Here is a 27,485-nt window from a genome sequence, read left to right on the forward strand (position 1 = left end):
TTTATGTTTATAAAAATAGAAAATAAGATGGTATTTGATATTTTTTTCTTAATTCTAAATAGAACTTAAAACTAAATAGTTTTGAGTATTAAATTGTTTACTTTTGTAATATTGTATTTTTATTAAGGAATAAAAGTTAAAAAAAAACCAATATATTACTTTTTTTATTTAGAAAAATGTAAATATTTTGATTTTTTTTAATTTGATAAAAAAATTATAATAAGTTATAAAAAAGTAGAAAAACCAATAATATAAAATCTGAAAGTAAATTGCTTTTAGTAAAAAGTTAAAAAAACAAACATCCTCTAAAAAAATATATCCAAACAATGTTTAAATTAATTTTAGTAATAATAAATTGATATCGTGGCTAAAACCCCGAGAAATATTACATGATATATCATTTACGACTTACTAGTAATTAGGAATCAAAGAAAAAAAAGAGAGAGAAAAGCAAATTACTTTTTTTTTTTGTTTTTTTGCTTTTGATTTTTACGAAAATGGGCTGGAAATTGATTGAATTGATGAAGAGGAGTTGAATTAATGTCTCATTTTTCAGGTATATTGCAATGATAAGATGCAATTGACTCCTGTTGAGAAAAAGCAAAAGATAAAAACGAGAATGTGATTCGCATGGACTATTCCAAAAACTCAAAAGCTCAGAGTATGAATAAATGTAACTGCTCAATGCTCATCATCATATTCATAGATTGTAAGAGAGAGAGGCAGTGGAAAAAGGCTTGTGAATGTAAGCGCTTTTTTTTTTCTCTTTTGTCAACTTTATTCATAGGGGGAGCAGAGTCAAACCAATGGTGGGCTAAGTGGCTCCTTTTCCAGTGTGCAATCACCTTATTAACTTGGTGCCACACTGCAATCATGTGATACCATACCATACCATAGTTTTGAGTATCCGGGAAAATAAAAATAAAAACAAAACATAGTTGGAACTATTTTCAAAACCTTTCTAGAAAACAGTCTTTGATAATTATTTTTAAAAATTATTTTATAATATTTTATAAAATAATAATCTGGTTCGAGACGCCAACCATTTTTAATATTTTTAAATATAATTTTTATATTTACTATTTTATTTTTAATAATTCTACATATTTATATAATTATTTTTTAAAACAATTCTTATAAAACAAGTGAAAATAATTATTTTATGAAATAAAAATAAAAAAACAGATTTCTGGTTATCAAATGTATTTTTATGCTTTTTTTTTTGTTAAATAGAGCAGTAAGATTTGCTTATAAATTATTTTTGAAAACTGTTATATAATATTTTATAAAATAAATATTTATAAATAATTTTTATATGTAGTATATCTATATAATTATTTTTAAAATAATTGAAAATAGTCAAAAGATGTTTTATAAAAACATTTTATTTTTTTGTTTTAAAAAACAAAATTGTTTTCTATTTATTAGTTTTTATTTTATTATTATACATGTTTTTTTTTTCTGGGAACAGATTGTTTTCAAAAATAGTTATAAATTAGACTTTAACTTAATTTATTTTAAAAACAAATTAATGGAAGTAAAAAGAATCTGAAACTATTTATCAAACTAATGTTTATAGACCACCTGGATTGAAGTTTTTATTTGTTTATTTATTTATTTACATAGCTATCGTCTTTTTTTTTTAAATAAAAAAATTACTTTCTTTAATGTACTCCATAGCCATCCATAAGAGGAACAAATTTTAGGGACCATCTCTATACGGGAAAATAAGTAGATTTTTTTTTTTTTTTAACTATCATTTGAAAAAAAAAAAAGACAAAGTGGATACTATTATTATTATTATTTTATTATAACTAAATCTTAAACATACAATTTTTTATATTAAATTTTAATTAACTTCTAACCCAAGAAAAATGGAGAATAACCCATAGACATGTTACTTCCTTCATGTGGAATAAATGTTAAGATGAGTGAAGTCTAACTATTATCTTAATAATAAGGGTATTTTAAGTTGAGGTATTTTGGGAATTTTATGTATGCAATTTGGTTATTTTATTTATATTATGCTTAAAGTAGCTAATTTTAAGAGAAAATTTTATTTTTGACGTATTGAGAGATGAAAAAACGTAGAGAGAAAAATCTAGAAAGTGAGATATTTTGGGATTCTCTTATATTTTTTTTTTATCATAGTGACATACATAACTCTCACATTGAAAATGACTATAAATTTCATGTGTTCTTGTATTTTATTTTCGACATTGATTTATTGTCTTTTTGTAACTTCCAATAAGGAATGAAAGTAAAGAATGTACCCACAAAAATTTGGAGAACGAAATTCTAAAAATGGAAAATTTGCTTTTAAGAAAACGATTTCTCATCCTGTCTTTTACAAAAATGGGTGTTAGCCATTCACCATCACCCATTCGTCCCTTCTCCTTACCATCACTACCAAAATTAGCAAATGAATTTTTTTTTTCTTCTGACTTTTATAATTAAAAAGCCCATCTTAAAAATTATATTTATTCTCAATTAAAATAAATTAAAAATTAGAAAATATAAATATAAAATATTAGCACAATTACTTACATTTTATTTTTTATTTTTTATAAATATTTGTGCAATTAAATATTTAATTTCATTTGTTATGTTTATATATTTTAGACCTTTTCCCCCTACTCCATTTCATAAAGTTTAATAATGAATCATTAATGAGTTGAAATTAAACAATAACATGATGATTATAACACAAAAAAAAAAAAAACCAAAATATCTGAAAAATAATTATCGAACTTTCAATCTTGATCGTTAAAAATATATAAAAACATTTACACCCATGAATGAAAGTAACAACAATAGAACCAAAGTATTAAAAATATTAGATTAGACATTAAAGATCGGACTAAGTACAAATAAAAGTGCATATGACAATGATTTTGGGAAGTATTTTTAGTCTTTCTAATACTTGAAAATTTTTATTTTTTTAAGTATTAGAAATACTAAAAATACTTTTCAAAATCATTTCCAAACGTACTCTAAATAAGACAAAAGTATGAAATAATGACCCTTAAATGCGCATGTGACATAATTTGATTGACTAACATTTTTTTTAGTATAATAAAATCCCTATAAAATAATATTTTTGAGACCAAAAGAAATTATTATTTGAAGGGATTTATTGATAAATGAATAATTTATTAATTTATTGATAAATAAATATTTATTAATTTATAAAAGTATTATGCTTCTATTAAATAATATTTGGACATGTATGATTTATAAATTTAAAAATAATAGATCTAATAAAAAGTTAATACATAAAAACCTAAGATATGTTTTAAAAAACAAAAGATGATTATTAATTGTAAATAATAATAAAATTTTTTAAAACTTAATATCTTAAAAGATAAAAAGGTGTTAAGTATACAATTCAATGAGTGAATTAAGAAATAGGAAGTATAAGAAATTACTTAATACATACTATATATATATATATATATATATTAATTTATATTTTTGGGGCTATAAAATATTATTATATTATATATTTATTGAGATTATTAATTTAGTACACTAACCCAAGTTGGGATCAAAAGATTTTAAATTTTTATTTTTTTATTTGAGTTAAGTTATTAATTTATGGAAGTTTTACTATAGGTAAATCTTGGATATTGCAGTGGGACAAAAATTGGTATCAATATCGAAAACCTATCTAATGGACTGTCATAGTGAACTTTTGGATTTAGATTTATTGGATTTTTTAGACCAAATACTGATGTAACATGCATGAAGATTGAGTAGAAATTATTGAACAATATCACAATAATTATCAACAACATAAGGGCAAGATTTTGATGGTGTCACCTTGCACATAAGCTTCTAACAATTAGTACAATCAAGTATCAAATTTTTACTTCTTCCTTCCACCAAAACCAACTCATTTCCATGTGTTCCAACTGCAGACAAAGCAGTATTATCCTTCTTCCCAAACAAGTGATGTACATACCTGTCACCTTATCTCTGGCCTGCATGCATGAAAAAGCATCAACACCAGCCTTGAGGCCATCTATTTGCAGGGTCCCATCTGGGGAACCATCTCTTTTTCTTCGGGTTTGAACCCAAGGCAGCAGCATTCTCCTTGTGTGGCGCCCGCATCAGCTTTGAGAAAAAGCCTTTTCTTCTGCCATGGCTTGGTGTTGGGGGATATGCGGGCTTAGGGGTTGGAGTTTTAGGCAAGTAGATGAAATCATCATCCTCAGCTGGAAATATTTCATCACGAGTCCGAATACTATTGAGCTTTAGGTACCTCTGCTCAAGGGACTCCTTGGGGATGTCTCTTGCCAACAAGGGAGATGCACCACCCCAGTTGTTGGAGCCCAAAGATGGGTGTTGGGGTGTTCTGAATTCCACTAGTTCTCTTTGCCTCATCTCCTTTTTCTTTCCACTCCTCTCGATCGGCTTTTCCAGTACTATACTAGCATCTTTGGAATCTTGGTATTGTATATATAAATGGGATAATGTTTCCAAAAAAACCTCATTGTATTATGCTCCAAAGTTGTAAGAGTACTATTACAATGGCTTACAGGCATCTCCCATTGTGTTAATATCCACAAATGTCCTTGGACAACCTCTAGCCAGTTGGAGCAGAATCCTTGACCCCATGGGCAAAGGATGCATCCATGGTTCAGTCGTCATCTGCAATGGAATGGAACCACACATATGAGAGTACATAGATATTTAATTGAAATCATTAATGGGCATACTTCAGAGATTAGAAATTAGTCCCATGGCCTTAACCTTGGGGGATTCTGTAATTCAGCAGGAAGATGAAGGACAGAAATTGAAACAAGTCGCCATCAGTTGGCCAAAAAGTCTTGTTGCAGACAAAAGGGGGCGGTTAATACAAGAACTTGGGTGATGTTAACATCCATTTCTTTTGTAAAAAAGAAATGTTCAGATGCCAACTAAATGGAGGAAACGAAGTCATCGCCTGCCTAGTTGGTTGGCCTTTCTTGATTCTGCAACTTCATAGCATTTGTTTACAGATAATAAACTTTTATTGATAACTGATGGCAAAGAAAATGAATAGATTTCTACATTGAGTTCTAATTCCCAAATTGAATCAAATCCTGAGAACTGGTAAACCAAAAAGAAAAAAGAAAAAAAATAGCAATCACCTTTATAGGAATAAATTCAGAGGAGTTATTGTTCAGCTAATTTATGCAGAAGGAAAAAAAACTTCGGTGACTTGGACTATATCACACGTAAAAAGGGGTATTTTTGAGTTTCCATTTGCTAATATATTCTCAAATAGTCGTTCCAAAGTGGCAAGATTGCGCGTTCTGTCTGCACAAAAGAATTGAGGGAGAGCAAAAAGAGCAAGAAGTTCCAATTCCCATGACAACAAGTGCCTTTGTATACACCATCAAGCAATATGCTAGAAGCAGATGCCTCATCCCTCTGCACAAAGTAATCGAAGGATAAAACAGATTCTTGTAATATATATCATAACCAAACAAGCATTTTTTTTTTAATGTTAATCAACTAATATTCCTAATCTCAAGCCAATAGAAGTTCACAATAATAAGATGTATCATAATCTATGTATAAAAATGAGATTTGACCAACAACTCTCAGGGCACAGTCATGCAGTCTCTTGAGTAATTGCATTAACTCAAACATTTCACAGTTTCACTCTAGTCATGGCGGCCAACCATACAAATTTATTGATTCCTTGATCATTCTGACAGGCATTTCTCCAGTCCAGCCACACATGGGAAATGTGGCAAGAATGGTGCATGCCAATTGCAAGAAAAAGAATATGGACTTCTCTTTTTATCCTTTTTCTGTTCTCTTTCAGATACTTCATTTGACTCTGAACTGTCAAATTATTTAGGTACTATCAGATCTGATAAAGAAGAACATGATGCTCCACCACGTGCAATAAACATTAAGACGCACGCTAACTCTTTCATTCACCTCTGTTAGTATATATAGGTGCATAACTCGTATTTATGCAAAATTCACAAAGAAGAAAGAAGTAAAATGGATTCAGACTCAAGAGCTGCCCCTGAGGTGTGTGCATTTGGAGTGATCTGTAGGAGGTTCAAGCCACATCTTCTCATGGTTCTTGTTCACACCTGTTATACTATTCTCTATTTCACAGCAGAGGCTGCCTTTAACCATGGGTTGAATCCTCATGTTATGGTGACTTATCGACATTTCATTGGTGGTTTAGTGATGTTTCCTTTTGCCTATGTACTTGAAAGGTACTTTCTTCTCTAGCTGTGCTTGTATCTGTGTGCTTTCAGTAATCTTACCATGAATCAAGACTCATCCAATTCTCAACCAAGTATCAAGGAAAAACCTAAACCACATACTCATTCTACTTGTACTCTTTTGGGTGAGTTTGACATGCTTATGCCCATAAGCCCTGAAACACAAATATTCAATGCAATCGATATTCCATGCTATACATGGGAGATGCAGTCTAATTGCAATATATAGTTGAGAGTAGACCAGCAAATTTTCTGGTCTCAGTTCATGATAATAAGAACACATTTTCGTCTACTATTTTTATTTTCATCCTATTTTCATATCAGTATTGGAGAAGAGAGTCCTATGATAAAGTTTTCATGTTTTATGGCAGGTTTATCATTTGATATTTGTTTATGTTTCCTTGCAGGAAAGTAAGGCCAAAGCTGACGCTAGCCTTGTTTGCAGAGATATTTGTGCTTTCTCTTTTTGGGTAGGATATCTGGGTGCTACTTTCAGCATAACATAAAAGAGATAGTGAGTTTTTCAGTTCGTCTAACAAAGGAAAAACACTGACTGTTCCTCTCCCCCGTGAAAACAGGATTGGCTTAACGCTTAACATGTACTTTGCAAGCTTGACATACACCTCACCAACCTTTCTAGCGTCGATGGTTAACACCATTGCATCCTTGACTTTTGTAATGGCAATTATTCTCAGGTGAGATTTTGACTCCCAGTCTTACTTGATTTCAGAATTTCTAGTCATTACTAGAAAGAAACCATCGAATTCTAATTTCTATTTCATTCCATGCAGACTGGAACATCTTGATATTAGAAACCCTAGAGGATTAGCCAAAATCCTTGGGACCTTATTTTCCTTGGTGGGGGTCATGATCATGACATCTTGCAAAGGACCTGTAATAAGAAACTTGAGCAGCCCTCTAATCCACATCGGAAGAAATAATATGCATGAGAACTGGACGAAAGGGTCGATTCTAACAGTAGCAAGTTGCATAACATGGTCTATTTGGTACATTATGCAGGTAAATTACTCTTCAACTAGCACTTTCTATTGCACTATTGTCCAGATTGGGACATGGATTAACATATCCCCCCTGCAAAAACTTGCAAACCAACTATAGATGAGACTGCAGGAAATAGAACAGAATAAAAAAATGTCTCATAAAGATGTTGGGATTCTTAAGCTAATAAGGCCATGGAAGCAATAAAGTAGATGAAAGGATGTAGAGCAGAAACACACAAGCTTCTAACCATTCAACATTCATGAGCAAATTAGTATACATGATAATGATTAAAACTCACTTACAAGGGCATAAAAATAAAGAGAGATATAATGATACAAGTTCATTGAGAAATTTAGAGTAATAGATATAAACAAAGTGGGCAACCGATCGTGTTAAAGTGGAAAAAGAACATAATCAATCCAAGTGTTCTATTTTGAGAAATAAATTCAGAAGGAAGAAAAAATACCTAATAAAGAATTTCCCTTCCAAGAACAAATGATGCAGAGTACAAATGTGAATACTGTAGGCATTTACTATGAAGAGATATCCTGCACCACTGTCAATTACTACATGGATGAACTTTATCGGAGGAGCACAATCAGCTGTCATTGCAGTAATCATGCAACATAAACCAGAAGCATGGTCATTTTCAGTCAACATCCAATTGTGGTCCACCATTTATGCCGTAAGTAAGGTTATGATTGGATTTCAGATTTATATATACAGTCTAAAGCTATTGAACAATTCTAATTCATACTTGATAATGCCAGGGAGTGGTGTGCTCGGGTATAATGATCTTCCTTTTACTATGGTGCACTAAACAAAAAGGGCCAGTTTTTGTGACCATGTTTAATCCCCTTTCAACAATAATGGTGGCATTTACAGCATACTTTGTTCTTGGCGAAAAGCTGTATACGGGCAGGTAAGAAGGTTTATCCAACTTTTAGAAGCATTGCACACACATATGCCTTGTTTTTATTGTTCTAAAGGAGTCTTTCCGCTCATTCAGCATCGTGGGAGCAGTTATCGCTATTATTGGTTTATACTTGCTGTTGTGGGGCAAAGAGATTGATCAACAAGTTGGGGTGAAGTCCCAAGAGCAATCCAATTTAACTTCCGAGGAGCAGAAGGAACCAACCCAGATTGCCACTTCACCATAGGGGAGGATACTACTATTGAATCAGGGTGGGAACTTAAACATAAACTTCACCATCGGATCATAACATCAATTTTTGAATTAATAAGCCTAACTCTATCTCCACGAGTGATTAATCTAAAAGTTTTCTCTGATTTTTTTTTTCAAAAGCGTATCTTCTTGATTCTGATATAGCTTATGTATGATGTCAAAAGAGGGCTGCCATCCGCGTAACAATGGGTCAAATTTTGCTATATCTTATAGAAATTCCAATGGAATTTGAATACTAGTGCCTCGACAACCCAATCAATAAATATTGTGATGTTTGCTCAGTCGATAACCATCTAATGATGCAGAATAAACTGAATCGAAAAGGGAAAAGGCACAGAAAGTTTTCAGATGTAATTTGTGGGTAGCCCTTGAACCCCATGATTTTCCCAAGACAGACAATCCGGTGCCAGTTCTTGGTGCTTGACAAGCAAGACACCATGTTTCGGGCCTTAGACCTAGTGGGCAATATAGTTTAATGGTGACAGGTTCTTTTGTTGATGGTAGCATTACACAAAAGCCACATTACTTTTCTCAACAAGCCAATTACTCCCACATTTTCACATAAAACGTGGCAGACAAATCATTCAAAAAGCATAGTCACAGCTTCAATTCGAATCGTTTAATGGTATTATAAATTCAATGAGCTTACATAATTGTATACTTGATGCTGCTCAAATTGACTGGAATTGGAGCTCTTCTAGTTGGATCTTGCCACCAGAATGTCAAGAACAGCCAACTAGAAGAGTTGTACAGTAGAGAAAAGGAAAAAAAAATACAAAAAGACGGAACACAAATTGAATGTTGGATAAGGCAAGGAATAAAATAAATATCTACAAATGGCACAATGTACAGAGGCAGCTTGTGAACCGTCCATATGTTTCAAGCACTAATTTGCAACAGCTGAATTTTACTTGAGACTTCTTTCACTTTGCTTCCATTAGTCTTTGTCGAATCGACTCAGGACTTGATGTCTTCTTGATGCTGCAAAAGAATAGATGATAACATCAAACACCACTGAAAAGTATCCTTTCACCTTTTATGGGTGGAACTAGAGAGAGAGAAATTCCTTTTACTTTCTTGTAATATTACCAATATAACCTTTATCTGGCTATTTAGAAGCAAATAAATATCTATCTACATTCTCAAATTGCCATATTAAATGAATACAGGTTTGCATTACACAGGAACATATGGCACAAAGATGACTGAAAAGGCTCACCATAATAGCAAGTCCCCACTAGATGCCAATTTCTCGGAAATCCATTCTGGAACTAGTTCTTGTAGCAACTTAAGCTGTTCTTCAACTTCTCCTGCAAATAACAATCAAGAGGATTTAGCTTGGATAAAGCTTATGTAATGTTGAGTCTGGAAAGGACTAAAGCTTACTTCTATCAACAATATCACAATGGCTTGCAAGTATCTTGTGCATAAGCTCCTCTTTTGTGACAACGGAACGATTGATTGACTGAAATAAGAAATGAATCATGTTGAAGAGCTTAGGTAGACCAACAATCATCTCTCGCCTCCTCTTTGCTTGTGAGATGGCTGGATCCTGCTCTTCTATTGCCTTTCTCTCTTTCTCCCTTATCTGCAAAAGGGGCAATAAGGTTAACTTTTTGATTGAAATCTCGAAATCAACATGATCACAAGCCTTCTTGTGCCGTAACCTTAATATATTCATCTCTAACAAGATGTCAAAAAGACAAGATCATGATAGAGCTTATAAAATTGTTTTCATCAAAACCACAACCTTATATTAAGATTGCCTTGATTTCAACCCCTCCCCCCAAAAAACCCATCAAATTGTTTATTAGCACAAGAAACTTCCCTTTCTCGACCAAATTCTCAGATTCTCAAAAATAAAAGAAAATATTTTTCCGTTTGCTCATTTGTTTGCAGGAAGCTTTACAGAAAAATAGTCTGGCAATTCACACCTCTGTTTCTTTTCCTTTTTCCATTTTTCTAAAATCCATATCATACACTATTTCAACACTATTCTAGCAGAGGCACACTATTAAATGCCTTGAAACAAATGAATTTAAAAATTGGTGAACTTCGAATAGTAAATATAAGAGTTTCATCTCAGCAGTTTATAATATTTTAGGAATAAATTTAGAAACACCAATATATGCTGATTAAGGAGTCAATCATAGGGAGCTTATGCAGTGCGTACCGATTCCAGAAGATTCTCAGGAAGAATGTCAAGAATATCGTTATCAACTGACAAGCTCCCTTTCTCGTTTACTTCTTCCTTAATCTCTGCACCCTTCACAGGAGTGTCAAATTTCAATGACCTGGAACGGGCTGGACGTCTAACTAACTTGTTTGGTGAATTGGTGGAATCATCATGCGGACTCATGAGACATCTCTTTGGTGGCTGCAATGAAGGTGTCATTGTCATCAACCTGGCTGGACTAAAAGCAAGTTTGGCAGGGGTCACTTGAATGTCAGGGGTTTTCATGGAACAAAAATCTTGATTGTCTGTAGAATCTGTCTTTTTCAATGGAGTTGCAGGTGGGTGAGACAATGGTAAATGAGCTGGAGATGAAGATTTAACAGGGGATGGCGCAACAGTAGCAACAACTTCCTCATTGGAGGAACTTTTGTTAAGGTATGGATCCTGAACTGGAAGATCTGAAAGTTGGAGAGAAAAGTTTGCTGGCTTTTTATTACTGTTCTCTGCTTCACCTGAAATTTTCTGTGAAAAGCGCCTCTGGAAGCATCGAGACAAATGGGATGCTACTGCTTGTGGCTGTTCCATTAGCACATCACAAGATGTCTCCGCTGGCAACGAAGAGTAGGAATCTTTGATCATGTTTGAATGAAGATCTTGCTTTGACTGACTGAATGGCTCTGGAAGTGTTTCCTCTGGAATTTCATCTCCCTAGATGCAAAAATAGCATTGCTCAGTAAAATGCGAACATGAAAGGCAAGAAAAAATTGAACCAAATATAAAACCACTAAATGGCTTTGCAGAGTGAAAGCACTGAACGAAAAAATGAAACACCCAACATGAAATACAGAAATTTGAAAATGCCCATACCTCGGGATGGGCTTTAGCAAAATCCAAAAGCCGTGCTCGAAATATTTTCCTCAAATGAGAATTTCCACTTTCTAATTTTGAGTTCTCTATCCCATCAACATCCAGTGTAATAAGGAGATCTGGTTTCATACAACTGGTTCGCTCATCAAGCATCAGAACCTTCTTTATCACGATAGCCTCAGGCAAAATGTACTTCAATTGAGCTAAGTTGCCATGTGAGAACCTCCTAAAAATCATAACAAAAAAGAGAGAAATTACAGTGATCAATCTCCAGGCCGCAACAGTACAAATACCTGAATATAAATGCTTCATTCGACTAGCAGGAAAAAAAATAGTTTGACTCCAAACGAAAACCTAACTGAGTCTAATTTTATGAAATCAAAACCAACAGAAGAATAAGACCCCATTTTCATCTTGTTATCCTCCCTTATCATCATTTTTTTCATGAACCAAACAGCGAATTGTAGAAAACCCAGATTCCAATCTTTAATCAGAACCAAAAACAAAACCAAGTACCATCTGCTATATACTCAGTTTTAAATAAAAACAAAACATACAACTAAAAAGCATAAATTTAACCCACAATCTGCTATATCCTCTATTTATAAAAAAAAACCCAAAAAAATTCATTCCTGTATCTTCTTTTCCTCAATTTTTTCATCTACTAAACAAGAAATAACATGAACCATTAACTCAATCCACAATGCAAAACCAAATACCTATCGGTTAAACACTCAATTTTCGGGCATATATTCGTAAATGTCGACATTGAACCCTTCAATCGCAGCAACCGAATTGAGCTATCCAAGCTATCAAAAAACTGAGCCAACATCTCATACCTGTAGAATACATCCAAAAAAATTTAATAAATTTCCTCCTAATATCCATGAACAAAAAATGCTGATAATAATAACTATAATAAAAACAAAATTCTTCAATGTTTCTCAAAATTCACAGAATCTTACTTTTCCGGTAGCTTCATAGAGCGGTTCACATTCTTCTGTCTCGAAGGCGACGCAACAGGATCCACCGATGCGGTCCGAGCAGATCCCACCGGAGCGGTTCGAGCGGATTGGACTGGAGCTGACTTTGTGAGGGTAGTGGCCATTTGTTTCACTTCTTTAATGGAGAGTGCGACGGAGCCATTTCGACCTCGGCGAGGGGGGAGGGCGGGCTTCTCGGGGGTTTTGGAGCTCCATGGATCGTGATCTGGAGCTTTGGTTTGATCTACCTTCGAGCTTGACTTTGCGATCTTCTTCGACTTGAAAGGATTGAATGCTGAAGCGGACATTGTGGTTTGTGGAGAGTAGAAACAGTAGAGTTGCAGAGTGGCAGTAAGGATTTGCAGGTGGTGGCGGAGAAGACGAAGGTATACTAGGGTTTTTGGCGCGAAACCTACTGACGTGTGCGCTGCCAGGTCAGATTTCCCGCCACAGAATTCCCGGGGTTTCTCTGGGCCGTTCAATGGAATTGCCAAGCCCCTCCTCGTCCTGCCCATTGTCGAGCCGGACCAGCCCATTTTGTGAATAGATGGGGCCCATTACGTGTAGGTTGTAAGCCCAAACCAGACCAACTGGACTTCAGTCCATTTTCCTGATATTTTCATTGGGCTCCTGTAGAATATCGACCCAATCTATTTTCGATATGATTTCATCGGGCCATCTATATTATTGGCCCCAATCCATATTGGGATTTTGGATGAGCGTAAGATGGTTTAGTAGATATCAGCCTTTTTCGGATTTATTTTTGTTTGAAAAACAGTAAAAAATAAATTAATGAAATAATAATAAAAATAATAAATAAATAAAAGAGAAAAAAGTAAATCTAAATTCTAATTTCCAGAATATTTTAAATTTTTAAAAAGGATTTTTTCACTTGAGGTGATCAATTAATTTTCAAAATATTTTATTTAAAAAATTATATTAAATAAACACGAGTAATCCATTTTTAAAAAATATAAATAAATCATGTCAGAAAGTGCACGTATGGTAACCTTAAAAAAGTTTTATTGAACATTTAGCGTTGAAGAAATTCAATCGAGATTTTAGAAGAATTAAGAAGAATAAAAAAAGGAAAAAAAATTATAAATGATTGATAATAAGTAGGAAAGAAGTGTATGAAAATAGGAAGAGTTTGAAGAGGAAACTACACTCTAGGCCCAACAACATAGTACCATCCTACAAAAAACAAATCCAACCCCAAATCAAAGATGGGATTGGGGGGTGAGCCTAACTCTCAAAGGGATACAGAACCTTTCTTGTATATCAATTGTTATCATATCGTCGGTTAAGTAACAAAACCACTGTTCCACCTTGGGTTTGGTTTGGAATTTTGGAAATTCTGATTGAGAGGGGAGAGGAGTGGGCAAATTGACGTTTCCATCTTCACGTTTCCTTTTGTGTATAATATATATGGGGAGAGAATAGAGATGGCTAAAACTCCTCAGAAATTATTAAAGAATCTCTGAAAATTCCTCTTTCGTCCACGCAATTCCCTCTCTCTTGGGTTTTGCCCTTTTCTTTAATTTCTTTCTTTCTTCTTGTTTCGGTCTCTGAAGGCAGCCCCAACCCCCCCTTCCGTTCTCCGTACCAATTCCTCTGATTTCCCCCGATTTGATTGTCTTTCTGGTCGCAATTCTCATCTGGGTTTTTGCCAATTTCGACTTTCTTTGATTGTCGCCGCTCAACCCCACCTTTCCTTTTAGGGGTTGCAGGTAAATTTTTCTTTTCCTGCACCTGGGTCTTTTTTTTTCCTTTTTTTTTTCTGTGCAAAATTGAAATTGGTCGTCATGTGATTGGGGTGAACTGTTTGATGGGTATTTGGGGTTTACTTGTAGTGATCAAAACTAGCTCCTTTTAGCTAGTCGTGATCGTAATCTTCATGGTCTCAATCATATGACAACGATAATCACTATATGTTTTTCTTTATAATGCCCTATTCTTACGATACAGATGTCAATTCCAATCATTTTCAATGATTGAATAGTTGAATAATGACACTTCCTTTTCGTTGCCACTTTGTGGGTCTTAATTTATGTGCAGTTCAGTTGACTGGGTTCTGGGATTGGTGAAGTTATGTTTGTGTGCAGAGGCTTTGATTGCATTGGTGTTTCTGGGGAATTGCAAAGCTGAACCCTATTTATTGCATTGCTTATGCCCAACTGGTTAGTGAGAAAGTTAACTTTGAGCTGGATTTTCCAAGTTGAATTCAGTTGGTATCTGTTTTAGTCAGAAGTCTTGAGTTTCAATGTGATTAGTTTATGGAGAAAGGTAGTTCTTAGTGATTAGTAGCAGTTGCAGGTGAGTATTGATAAATACTTTGTTTGACTTCAAGATGCTTTTGACATTTAGGTGTGTTGGCTACTAGTAAATGGAGTGAGTTTAAGGGTTCCAGGGGGAATTAATCTGAAAAAAAGTGAGGTGTTAAGACCGTATTATGCATTTATTTGAATCACTTGGAAAGTGAAAATCTGATTTCAAATATGGTTGATTATGCTCATATGAAGGTCATAGAGGTGTCGCGGAATAGAGAAGTCCACTTACTATGCAAAGGAAAATTTCTTAGTAACTTGTATTACTACTGTTTCTTTCCTAAATAATTCTGATAATGGATAAATTGTTTGACGCTTAACTGTTTAACTTAGTAACATCACAATGTTACACATCATTCGATTTGTGGAGAGGGGCTTTAATTGTTGTGTCTATTTTCCTGGTTAAGGTTACATAGTTAATCAAAATGAACTGCTGGCCTGGGATGTAAGGTGTGGCTGACATATCAATGATTATTGTTCTTAGTAAATTGCTCATTTAGTTTAGATTCAATTGTTGCAAATGAGTGCTTTATTGACACTCTTTCACCACATTCCTTTAGCAGTTGCCTGTTATGTAGTAATAACATTTGAGTGAATCTAAGTTCATCCTCTTTCTTATTGGGAGTAGTGCACCAAATTACTTTAGCAATCATCTGTACTGCTGACATGGAAAAGATTAAAATTCCCTGAGGGCTTTATTAACAAATACAGGCTTTTCAATGCATTTTCTTTTCACTTTATCATTTCAAGGTGGTCTCTGATTCTCGAGATGCAGCATAAATAAAACCCTGAAGAGATCAATACTCTAGCTGTTGGATTTACATTCTCTGTTCTCTTGTGGAGTGAGCAAGTCTTAAAAGAAAAGAATATCAATTTGGTAGTCATTGCTGTTAACAAAATAATGTAAGAGTGTTTCACCATCTAATGTGCAAATTTTATTATATCAGTTATTGAACCACAACCCTATGTGCACCTGCTGTGGGTTTGCTAGTTTTGTTGTTAACACTTCATCTTTTTTTGCAGCATGCACTAAGTTTTGTTTGTTTATATACAATTCTCTCTTGGCTATTATCCGTGATTCTGTGTAACTGCTTCTACCTTTTAAGGTACATGTTATATTATAAAAGGGAGTAATCTGATTCTCTCTCTTTTTTCCAGCGTGTTGCTTTGACCATTCAAGCTGTTTGGGGAATGGACTGGCTGCTTTTGCCTACTGTTGTTGTTTGTGAATGATGTTCAGAGGGCAAAAGGGTGCTAATGCACTTAGCATATTTAAATGGAAGTGGCACGGTGAATCATCTTTGACCACAGGATTGCTAAACGATGTGCCTCCTGAGATTGAATTATCTGACTATCGAAGGATACCAAGTCCTGGTAGTGACAGCCCTTCTGGACTTCTTAATGGTGAGAGCAGGAATGTGGAACCAATCACTGATTTAGACCTGTTCTTTGAAAGGCTTTACAACTATTATTGTGAGAAAGGCCTTTGGTGCATTATCATAAAATGGATAGTTGAGCTCCTGAGCCTGGGTTTCACCATATGTTTCTCAGCATTTTTTCTATTATTTGTTGATTGGAATGGGCTTCACAATGCAAAATGTGGGATGGATGCAGTTGAATCTGGAATTAAGCCCTGTGATCTTTCTAAGGAAGCGCTTCATCAACATCCATTAACCCCCTTCACACTTTCAAAAGCTATTATTGTTGGATATTTGGGCTTATTTTCTGTCTATTGGATCTTCTGTTTTTTGAGATTTTTTGCACAATTAAAGGAGACTCTGGGAATACGTCACTTCTATTACAACAGGTGAATTTGAACTTGATCTAAAATTCAATGTTGTGTAAACATTATCAAATTATTTTTGGGAGTCTTTATAAGCTGATTTTAGAAGCAATCTTAAAGAACAATGAGCAACTTTGTTATCATTTTGCAGCCTCCATGTCACTGACAATGAGATTCAAACGATTCCATGGGCATCAATTCTTGAAAAGGTTGTTCAGTCACAAAGTTCACAACAACTTTGTGTGGTTAAGGACCTTTCTGCTCATGATGTGGTGATGCGATTGATGCGGAAGGAGAATTACTTAATTGGAATGCTCAACAAGGGAGTTCTTGCTTTTCCAATATCTCGTTGGGTCCCAGGTGCTGGCCCGACTGTTAAATTTGGCTCAAATGGAGTGCAGCATCATCTGATACTGACAAAGACCCTTGAATGGACCTTGAATTGGTGCATACTGCAGAGCATGTTTGATAGGTATTTTTCTTTTTATTTATATCAGTCATGTTTTTATTTTTATTTTATTTTATTATTATTATTGAATTTTTATGGTTATTGCTATTTTGAAACTACCTTAAACTTCTGTCCATGTCAAACCACTTGTCTAGACTTGTTGACACCAACTCGGGCATTTCCAATGTACCACCATGATTTACAAGTGTCTGGAACATGTATTACACCCACAGAAGTCATAAAATTTATTCTTTTCTTTTCTTCATACTTTGGGGCACTGTTTTCGCGTCTCCTCTTTATATATATTCTTTTTGATCTTACCTATCAAAAAAAAATTATTCTTTTCTTCATTTTTTGTTAAGCTACAATGTGTTGGTTCTTAGAGACACATGTTTATACCATGGTGACACATTTATACTTGCCTTTTCAATACTAGGTTTTAACAATTCTTCCACATACACACAAAATTTGGTAAGCTCATATATTCAATAAAGGCACTGCCACAGATGCTAAAACATATGTAGCTGAATCCTCAATTCTAAACTTGAGGAAGTTGTTGGATAATTTGGATTCACAGGCTGAGTGAAACGAATAGTGCATTTTTTCCGCCTCGTCTTTCTCTTAGGTTTTCAAATAATGAATTTCTATTCACATTGAAGCAGCCATATTGTTAATGGTTTTGTTTCTGGAATCCTACCAAGCTTCAAATCCATCTACCACCATCTGGGTCTTTCTTCTAAAATAGTAGATTGTGATAGAAAATCATGACTAGCGGTGTTGCAAAGGGAGTTCCTTAAGTATATATCCATGTGGACATGGCTTGTATTTTTTTTTTTTAATATTATAAATATCTTTTTTCAAGCACTTGGTGATGTCAACTTCTTCTTTTTCTTTTTCTTCTTTTTAAATTTTAATTTTTTTTATAGGTAAAGATAGGTATATATAAATTAGTAATAGAAAAAGGTACACCATAGTACACATGATGTGTACAAGGAGCACCTAAAGCAAGGCCTCAAAAGAAAGAGCACTAAAAACAAAGGCATTGAGCCTTTACTTAGGTATATTCTAATCCAAGCTGAAAGATTGCAAAGGAATGAGAGTTTTATCATTTGGTCATTCTGTTCTTTATCTTTAAAAGCTCTTTGATTGTGTTTCCGCCAAATTGTCCAAAAAATGCAAAAGGGGGCAACTTTTCACACTTTTTTCTTCTTGTTCTTTATGGATATAAATCCATGTGGCTTCTTTAATATATATGCATGTGGCTTTTGCAAATATATATTTTTCATTATTATAAATCTGCATTTTGAGGACGCTAATTTTTTTTAATGGATATAAATCCATGTGACTTTAACAAGTATATATTTTTATTGCGCCTATAAAGGGGCTGCGCTCCCTCCCCATTTTTTTTTATTTATGGCTAATTGTCCTTGTACTTTAGTACTTGTTCATTCTTCTTTGATAGGCAACATAAAAGAAAATGTATAAAGAAGTGTCCAACAAAACAGGGGGCATAACCCATGAACACATGATGTACACAAGTCACCCAAAAAGAAGGAAAAGGCTATACAAGCCCAATTCAGCTATCACAATTAGGCACTGATTAGCCAACCCCCATTTATCTACAACATCAACAAAGGAGAGTTTTAAGTTCTCCTTAATCCAATTACGCACATGTACAGGATAGGAGCAAACTTTTTACAGTAAGGTAAACTGGCCTTCAAATATTCTATGGTTACACTCTTTCCAGAGAGTCTAAAAGAGACACAAAGAGATCAAAACTACTACACCAATTGAATATAATATCTCTAATCAAATTAGAAAGAATCCAAACACACCAAGCAAAGTGAAAACTAAAAGACCATAGTCTCAAAGCTCTGTTTGCAATGTAGGATCATGTTCTTAGTTGACTCGAGTCTTGTTTACTAAGGCAACTCTGCTTTACCATAGAACAGTCTTGCTTAGTAAGTTGATCAGATGTGAGATTTTTTTTTCAAGTTGTCTCCCAAATAGAGAAATAAACCTTAGATTGCACCTTTGAATCCAACATCCCTTTAGCAGGAAAAAGAGATGATCTCATAATATCAAACATTTGTAATAAGAGTATACTGAGGAAAAAGGCCTTTCTTTGAAGTCTTCCAAACCAACTTGTCCACTTTCCCAACCTCAACAAAGGGCTCAATATGTGTTTAAGAGATTCCACCAGATTTACCTCTCAATCAAAATAAATTTATTCTAAATGTGGGGTTCCAACAGTTCCCTTCCCAATACTCAGGAACACAAGCCTCTTTATGGACTGCCAAAACAAACAACCCAGGTAAAATATCTTTGAAAGGCCTACCCCCATACCAAATGTCATGCTAAAACTTGATTCCAAAACTATTACCAACTGAAAAGTGTGTTTTTGAGTCCCCCCACCCCACCCCTCCTAATGGCTTTCCATATGCTTGTCCCATAAGCTTCTTTACTGAGCAACAGCTCCTGCCATCTTTCCATACTTTCCTATGATTACTTTTGTCTAAAAAAAATCACCCTCAATTGCAAATCTCCAAGGCTACTTACAACCCTGGCCATGGTCAGAGGCTCAAGGCTCTTAATGCCCAAACCCTATAAACACATACACAACCACTTAATAAGATGAATTTTACTCTCTAAATTGTCACATTTCATTGAAGGTACACCTGGATCTTCTCTAGATCACTTACACCATGCTAGGATTACAAAAACTGACATATAATAGATTCACGGGTTAGAAAGAGTGCTCCTCTGGAAAGTCATCCTTCTCCCTTTAGATAAAAGCTGCTTCTTCCAGAATTCCAGTGCTGAATTTTTCCTCAACAGAAGCCCACAGTGGGGTAGCCTTGAATGGAGCATGCAAAGGTAATCCTAAATACTTAGAAGGCAGACTTCTCAACCTGCAATCCAACTGACTGGCCAATTAGGTGAATGAACTACGGGACAGGTGACTTCATTGAAGGATGTCTTAGGAATATATCATTTTTTTTTAATAGGTAGGAATATATCATTGCCACCCACAATTTTTTTGGCTTAATTTGTTTAGGACTTCATCTTCTAACTCTGTATATGCTGTCTTGAGGGTTCCTTTTTGGAGACAGGCAGGAAGGCCCAACCTCTTTATTAGATTTTATAGAATGGGTGGACTCTTCTTTTTATAGTGGTTTTGTAGCTACTATAGCTGATTTTTTTGTTTCACTTGTATACTTCCGGTATACTGTATTTGCCACTTTAGTTTGGCATCCTTTTTGTAGTCATTAATATACATACTCTTATTTGCCTATCAAAAAAAAATCTTCTAACATACTGGTTCCAGGTCCCAGGTTCCAATCCCGGGAAAGGAGAGTTGCATTAGGTTGGCAGCTAGTTTAGAACCTGTTTGTCAAATTCTTTTGAACACAAATATTCCAAAATTTTGGTCTAATGTGATGGTGTTCCAATGAAGGAATTTTGTCTGATGGGCAGAATGGTTGAAAGGAACTAACTCCAATTTGTTGCAGTAGGCTTTCTTGATTTGAGCTGTTACCTGCATTTGTCAACTGTCTTCTTTTGAATGGCATTACATTGTTTCATATTGCTTACTCGTACATATGACGCAATCTGGAAACTTTGCAGTGAACTATTGGATAGTTTACTGTAAAGGTAAAGAAATTTAGTTATGGCAGAAAGCTAGAAATGCTCCTTTATGTAACCACTTGAACAGAAAAGAATAAAAAGAAATATGCTGAATGCTGTTTAAGATTGATGAACGATTTCTGATCTTAGTATACACTGTTTCTGCAGAAACTTTTGTGTTCGAAGGGACTTTGTTTCTAATCCTAAAACATTGAAGAAAAGGCTTATGGTTGTTGGGATTGTGATGCTTCTCCTTTCTCCGTTTCTTGTCATATTCATTCTGGTGTTTCGCTTCTTGAGGCATGCTGAACAGTTTTATAATCATCCAACCACAGCATCATCTCGGAGATGGTCAAATTTGTCAAAGTGGATCTTTAGGGAATTCAATGAGGTATTATTCTTTCTTTTTTAATTCGAAATTTGTGGTATAATAGGTGGAAACAGTTTATTTTTCCCTGAAATAACAATAAGGCAGATTGTATCTGATGGCTGTACCTAAGATTAGGAGGGACATAATTAGCCCGTTCGGAAAACTCATTTATGAAGTATTCAAGTTCTATTCCAACACTCATGAATTATTTATGTTAACATTTCTCCAGAAATGAATATATTTTGATTGCTAGTGGGTAATTTCCTGCTGTTATGAGTGTCTTCAAAGAGTATAAATTAAATCATTAATTTTTGGCCCTCTCCACTGGCTTGAGATAGATTATTACTGTTAATGATTTCTTTTCCTAGCCCCTAGGCCTTAGCACAGTTGGTAAGAGTGGGGAGAATGGGCTGGTTGGCTACTGATGACAAAGGTCTTGTTCTCTTTCCACATGCTATTTTTTCTTTGGAGAATGTAGGTTAGCCAAGTCCTTTTGTTGGTGATGTTCTTTAGCAGAGTCTGAACAAGATATCAAATTAATACTTGTAAAAATAAAAAATAAAAAAAAACAAAAAAAAAACAAGACATCAAATTAATTTCTATATGTGAACGTCACTATATTTAACTGAATTACAATCTACCACAACTTATCCAAATATAGAAGATTAGATCTACTAAAAATTTTATTATGTGCATCTTACCAACTGCACATGTATAGTTTATTAATAGGAAACTGGGGAAACCTTTATTAGTGATGAATAAAACTGACCAGGAGGTGGGCCCATCTGCAGAAGCCAAGCAAAAGAAGCTGAAGTAAAACCGCAACACGAGAATCATGAAGCATAAATAAACAACTCTCAAGCTTTGTTTAACAAACCCATTCCAAAAATTTTCTCCCCTTTATGTTCATTATTAATCCTTTGTTTAACAAACCCAAAACTACTAAGGCCCATTAAACCTAATTTGCTAAAATAGATGCCTATTAAATTCTGAAGATGTCATAAGGCTTAATAATTAGCAAAATTAGAAATCAGACATAGCACTTCTGACACTAATTCTGATCCATAGGATTATTTCTGAATAAATAAAAGAAAATATCTGTGAAGCTTCCACTTATCTCTTCTGCTTTCTCCTTTAAATAGCATCTCTTTTGTCAAAGGGTAATTAAGTATAGTCTATGTACTCAATGTATATTTTTTGGCAGCTCCATTTGGTGTAAAGCCAAGAGAATTTGGGGTGTGGTGTCTCCATGCACTCTCTAAGGCTTGGATGCAGAGTGTGTTAAAAACTTCAATGAAAAATCTGCTTCAAGTGAGTTGAAGGACCCAATAAGGAAAGAAATGACATCAGGCACCCTGGATTGATCCAGTTCTAATAGATGTTAACTTTGTGGATTGATCCTAGCAATGTTGGATTGGTCCAAGAGCTTGCTTCTGGTCTACTTTGACTGAAATTTATTTCTAATTCAAGATTAAATTAAGAAATCTTCTAGAACACATTTGATTTTCCAAAAATAAAAAGTAAGGTCTGTAAGTCACCCATCTTAAGGTTACTCTGAATGGTAGTTGTTGATTTTTCAATGTGTAAAGTAAGGTCCATAAGTCACCCATCTTAAGGTTACTCTGAATGATAGTTGCTGATTTTTCAATGTGTAAACTCAAACAAGCTTTCTGAATTTTGAGAGGCTCAGACTGGATGGACCTGTGATTTCATGGAGACCTAAATGAACACATTTTACAGACTCTTGATAAGGAATTTTCTGGTACTCTTTGGTACAAAATCCTAGCAAATGTATTTTAGAAGAATTTACTTTATTTTTGAGCTAGACATGTCTTCATATTTTTATTTCAAAGTTAAATTGATTCATTTTTCATCTTTTATCCTAAGAAAAGAGAAGAAAAGGGTGAGAGGTATCATTGAATTTGCATGCAGGCATGTGGTGACTTCATGGAAAAAATGCTGAAGGTTAGGTCCATTACCAGTCCACCCTCCCAAAACCTGGAAAAATGGGATCATAGTGATACAAAAAATTGGTGAATCTAGCTTGGTTATTAGGTAAGGTAGGGCTATCCCTGCCCAATTCAATTAAATTTCAATTTTTGTAGTAAAAGGCAAATTCATATAATCCAAAAATATATAGGCTAATTCCCATGTTATAGCAAGTTCTTGTTTAATATTTTACTCATCCCCAAGCCCTTTATTATTATTATTATTATTATTATTGATAAACAACAAGAGCAAGTTCTTGTTTAAAATTTGTGTTTTCCCTCCATGTGAGGCCTCTTTTCTTTGTTAGCTGGTTTCAAGCTGATAATTATCATTATTAAGAGAAGTTTTCAAGTACTTGAATATTCCTTCTTTTATATGCCTGCACAGTATACATATGATTCACATATCCTACTAATATCCTATCATTTCTGTACTTCAGGTGGACCATTTGTTCAAGCATCGGATCAACAGCAGTGTAGTACATGCTTCTGATTATCTAAAGCAATTTCCATCACCTATTATATCCATTATTGCGAAGTTCATCTCTTTTGTCTTTGGGGGTTTTGCTGCTGTTTTGATTTTCATTGCATTTTTGGAGGAATCTCTGCTAGAAGGCCATGTAATGTATTTTCATTAAGATTGTGTATATTAAGCCACATGCATAATATGTTAATTAACATATAAGGTAATTATTCTTTTTCCTTATTTCTAATGGTAAAATGCAGATATTTGGTCGCAACTTGTTTTGGTATGCTGCTGTTTTTGGAACTATAACAGCTATTAGCCGGGCTGCTGTAACAGATGAGCTTCTGGTCCTTGATCCAGAAGGGGCAATGTCTTTGGTGGTCCAACATACACACTATTTGCCAAAAAGATGGCGTGGAACAGAGAATTCTGAGTTGGTCAGAATGGAATTTGAAACCTTATTTCAGGTAATCCTGTTGGCATAGATTCTTACTGTTCTCTCTCTTTTGGTGGAGGGGGGTTGGTGTTGATTTTACCTCATGCTTTTACCAAACTGGGATTGCCATGAGTAGCCTAGTGGGAAAACCTGGATCTTTCCCCTTCTGTGGTTGGTGCCCCTGTTGATCTCGAAGTTGTCCAGAGAAGTAGCATTCTTCAACATCTGCAAAGCAATTAGATTTGTGTTTTTTAAACTGACATTGTTGAGAAAATTGGTAAATTTTGATTGAGCTTCCACAGTTCTTATCCTTTTTCATGTATTTAGTAATAGGGGTTCACAGTACCGAACATTCATTTTCTTTTTGGTAATTACCTTAGATCCCAGTCTAATTAGTGATTATGTATTTTTATTTGTGTTAGAATTTGTTACTGATTAGTCTTATTTTTCGCAGAAGTTTAGTTCTAGAATTGGGATTTCCTAGAATTGCTAAAAATGTTAAAATGTATTTTTGGTTATGTATGCAAATTGGTGAACCGTACTCTTAGTAACTGCTGCCTTGTTTTGTCCTCGTTGATCCATGAGCCCACTACTTCTGGAGATGGTTTTGTCCTACCTAGGGCGCTGTGGTTAGTCAGGATTTGTATTTTGATGAGCTGTCTTTCATGAAATCAGGAATTATGTTTTGGATAATTCGGCCAAAATCAGGACCAGTTTTTCCCCCTTCCCTTTTTCTGTCTTTATTTCTTTCCACTCTATACCTTATAAATATCGTTCAATCACTTCTTGTGCTTATGGTTTTTTGAATTTTCGTGATGCAGTATACTGGAATGATGTTACTGGAGGAGATTGCATCAATTTTTCTTACTCCTTGCTTGCTCTTATTTGTTGTTCCAAAGGTGGTTATTCAGCATATTTTGATAGACTAATTATCTGATATCTTTTTCTGCGCTGTACTTTCTATTTCTGTTCTGAACTGATAAACCCTGTGTTAATTTTGCAGCGGGTGGATGACATTTTGCAGTTCATTGAAGATTTCACAGTTCATGTTGAAGGTGTTGGTCATGTTTGCAGGTTTTCGTTTTCTTCCATCTCTTCTATTTTTATTTTTAAATTCTCTGTATTGGCATAATTAAGTGGATAATTTTCTTCTGCAAACATGATTTGGTTTCATTCTGTTTTCACATTGAAAAAGATCAAAAATTTAATTATGCCAATTTCTCTCATGGCAGTTTTAGCGTCTTTGATTTCCAAAACCATGGAAATAGCAATTATGGTTCACCACATAATTCATCTCGATCTCAGAGGAGTTCTCAGGGTAAAATGGAGAAATCATTCTTGAGGTATGATTTAGAAATTGCATTCTATAAAAGCATTGTTCTCATAGTGGTTATAGATGCTTCTAATTCTTCTTGTATTTTTCTAGGTTGCTTCTACATCTGAGCTATTTGTTAGATACAAATGGTTTCCATGGAAATCTGAACTGTATATCTCTTGCACTGCTTCTCACATTGGATCTTCTTATTTCACATGCAGCTTTCAAAGCAGTTACCCTTCATGGGAACCTGATGCCCAGGGAAAGCAGTTCCTGTCAACACTTAGAACTTTTAGGGAAGAAAAGTTGCAAGGCCATGGGACTAGACCTGCATTTTCACCTCCTAGAATCTGGCGAGGGAGCCCAAATTTGAGAGGCCAAATTGACAGAAATGGTTTATTCTTGAGAGAAATGCTGCAGAATAGTCCTAGAATTGGATATCAGTCAGGTTCTCTCTGGCTGATAGACGCAGATCAGAAGAGTCATCCATATCTTCTTGATTGGTATTATACCTCCAGACCTCACGCAGAAAATGGTAACTCAAATGATATTCCTAGAGTACCTTATGAAGTGGCTGAAGAACATCCTAAAGATTTTTGGATGCCTTCCAACTTCAATCAAAGGGAAGTGAGATATGATGGAGAGTTTTGGCACCGCCAATTTGATGATCGGTCACAAAGTCATCTGGAAGCTTCTACCTCAGGACCTTTCTTCCGGGAAAGTGTATTGCAGCATCATGACTCGGGTCATGTGTCCCACCCTACCAAGAGCCGTTGGTGGGCCAGAAGTGGGCCACGTGGTGTAGACCCCCAGGCAAGTTTTCTTGAGCCTCCTGATTTCAACCAGCACACCCCATACAACCATCATGATAATTTATCAGATAAAAGTCTCGAGGAGGGGCAAGGGCAAGACTTAGACTGGAGGAAGTTTCACAAATCACTGGACCATGAACAACTCTTGGAATGGAGGAAGTCTCACAAGTCACCAGACCATGAACAACAACAATTGGACTGGAGGGAACCTCACAAGTCACTGGATCATGAACAACACTTTGACTGGAGGGACTCTCACAATTCGCTGGGCCAAGAACAACAAGTAGACCGGAGGAATTCTCACAAGACATTGGATGAAGATCACCATGGAGACCAGTATAGTTCTCACAAGTCACCGGATGAGGAATTGTTTGACTGGAGGAACCCCAACAAGCTATTATCCCGTACCACTTTCATGGACTTTGATGTAGGAGATTATACACTTCATTTTGACGATATTTATAGAAGGCCCCCTGATGATGCAATGGATGAGAATTCAGAACCCTGGAGCTCTTGATTCATCCAATTTCATTCAAGTCAGTTTCCTTCTAGTCTGTTCCCAGGTTATTGCATTCAGATATTTAGAATGTGAATGGGTTTCCAAGATTCTGATCTATGTTATGGTTACAGGAAACACTGTATTCTTTGGTGTACATAATTCATTATGAGGTTAGATTTGGAACAGGCCTCAGCTCAATTTGGAAGGTGGCCAACAGTCCAAAAAGTCACCTTCAGGCATTCAGTATCTGTTGACATTGACTATGTTTATTCCAATTCACATAGTATTAATTTGTTTTTACCATCGAGTATCAATGTCTTTGGGTTTGATTTACGTATCCATGCTTGAGTTCAATGGAGATCGGAGCTTATGCTCAAGTCTGTTATATGGTAAACAAGAGTGGGGGCTGTACTCCCTACTTCATTTAACATGTCTTTCAGCCATAATCTCTCCTTCACAGCCTGCAATCCCTGCTTCAATGGTTTGAGAGAGCAACAATCAATTGAAGGTGGTTGGCTTTCCAGCTAATTACTTGGCCCTAAGCAATAAAAACAAAACCAGTCAATGACCTTCTCTTTCGTATCGAGGTCACCTATGAAGCCAGGATCAACATAACCTTCAATTACTCCACCTGAAAAATTGAAAATGTATCATTTCCATATGCTAAAAGCCTAAAACCAAGTGAAGTTGTAGTTCCCTTGAGGTATCTGACCATACATTTCACCGAATCCCATGGATATTCCCTAAATTACTCGTATATATGCTCACCAAGCTCACTGAGTATGCTATGTCAGGTCTTGTACAGGCCATGGTATACATAAGACTCCCCGCTGCATTTTGAGAATGGGCACTGCAGCCATAAAACTTTTGTCTTCATCTGGTTGAGGCGAGTTGCAAGTGATGCACTGCTGGCTTAAGGGGAGCTTCCATAGGAGTCTGAACAACTTTACAATCCCTCATTCCA

At 35.0% G+C, this 27,485-nt stretch overlaps 3 protein-coding genes across 5 annotated transcripts; 2 read left to right on the plus strand and 1 right to left on the minus strand.

Moving 5' to 3' along the window:
- Positions 1–5,997: 5,997 nt before the first annotated feature.
- LOC104879815 (WAT1-related protein At2g39510) lies at positions 5,998–8,702 on the plus strand. The gene is made up of 7 exons (XM_010654059.3): positions 5,998–6,227; positions 6,644–6,706; positions 6,815–6,931; positions 7,028–7,256; positions 7,765–7,923; positions 8,009–8,160; positions 8,248–8,702. Exons 1-7 carry the CDS (start codon positions 6,004–6,006, stop codon positions 8,396–8,398), a joined length of 1,095 nt encoding a protein of 364 aa, XP_010652361.1. The 5' UTR covers positions 5,998–6,003; the 3' UTR covers positions 8,399–8,702.
- Positions 8,703–9,028: 326 nt separating this feature from the next.
- On the minus strand, positions 9,029–12,907 carry LOC100263560 (CDT1-like protein a, chloroplastic). Its single transcript, XM_002263707.4, has 7 exons — positions 12,433–12,907; positions 12,187–12,306; positions 11,468–11,693; positions 10,598–11,308; positions 9,811–10,012; positions 9,644–9,734; positions 9,029–9,405 (listed from the first exon to the last, which is right to left on the minus strand). Exons 1-7 carry the CDS (start codon positions 12,756–12,758, stop codon positions 9,348–9,350), a joined length of 1,734 nt encoding a protein of 577 aa, XP_002263743.2. The 5' UTR covers positions 12,759–12,907; the 3' UTR covers positions 9,029–9,347.
- A 690-nt stretch (positions 12,908–13,597) lies between these two features.
- On the plus strand, positions 13,598–26,821 carry LOC100258418 (autophagy-related protein 9). Of its 3 annotated transcripts, none has more exons than XM_010654060.3 (11): positions 13,641–14,180; positions 14,509–14,630; positions 15,936–16,584; positions 16,712–17,032; positions 20,804–21,026; positions 23,434–23,613; positions 23,720–23,926; positions 24,717–24,794; positions 24,899–24,969; positions 25,128–25,238; positions 25,432–26,821. In XM_010654060.3, the coding sequence occupies exons 3-11, from the start codon at positions 16,007–16,009 to the stop codon at positions 26,537–26,539; spliced, it is 2,877 nt and encodes a 958-aa protein (XP_010652362.1). In that variant the 5' UTR covers positions 13,641–14,180; positions 14,509–14,630; positions 15,936–16,006; the 3' UTR covers positions 26,540–26,821. The 3 variants fall into 3 exon arrangements, with proteins under 3 accessions (XP_010652363.1, XP_010652362.1, XP_010652364.1); XM_010654062.3 differs by having other exon boundaries at positions 13,642–14,180; positions 14,514–14,630; XM_010654061.3 differs by lacking the exon at positions 14,509–14,630 and having other exon boundaries at positions 13,598–14,180.
- The last annotated feature ends 664 nt before the right edge of the window (positions 26,822–27,485 follow it).

The sequence above is a fragment of the Vitis vinifera genome, chromosome 7 (genome assembly GCF_030704535.1).
Source record: "Vitis vinifera cultivar Pinot Noir 40024 chromosome 7, ASM3070453v1".
In the NCBI taxonomy this organism is placed as follows: Eukaryota; Viridiplantae; Streptophyta; class Magnoliopsida; order Vitales; family Vitaceae; genus Vitis; species Vitis vinifera.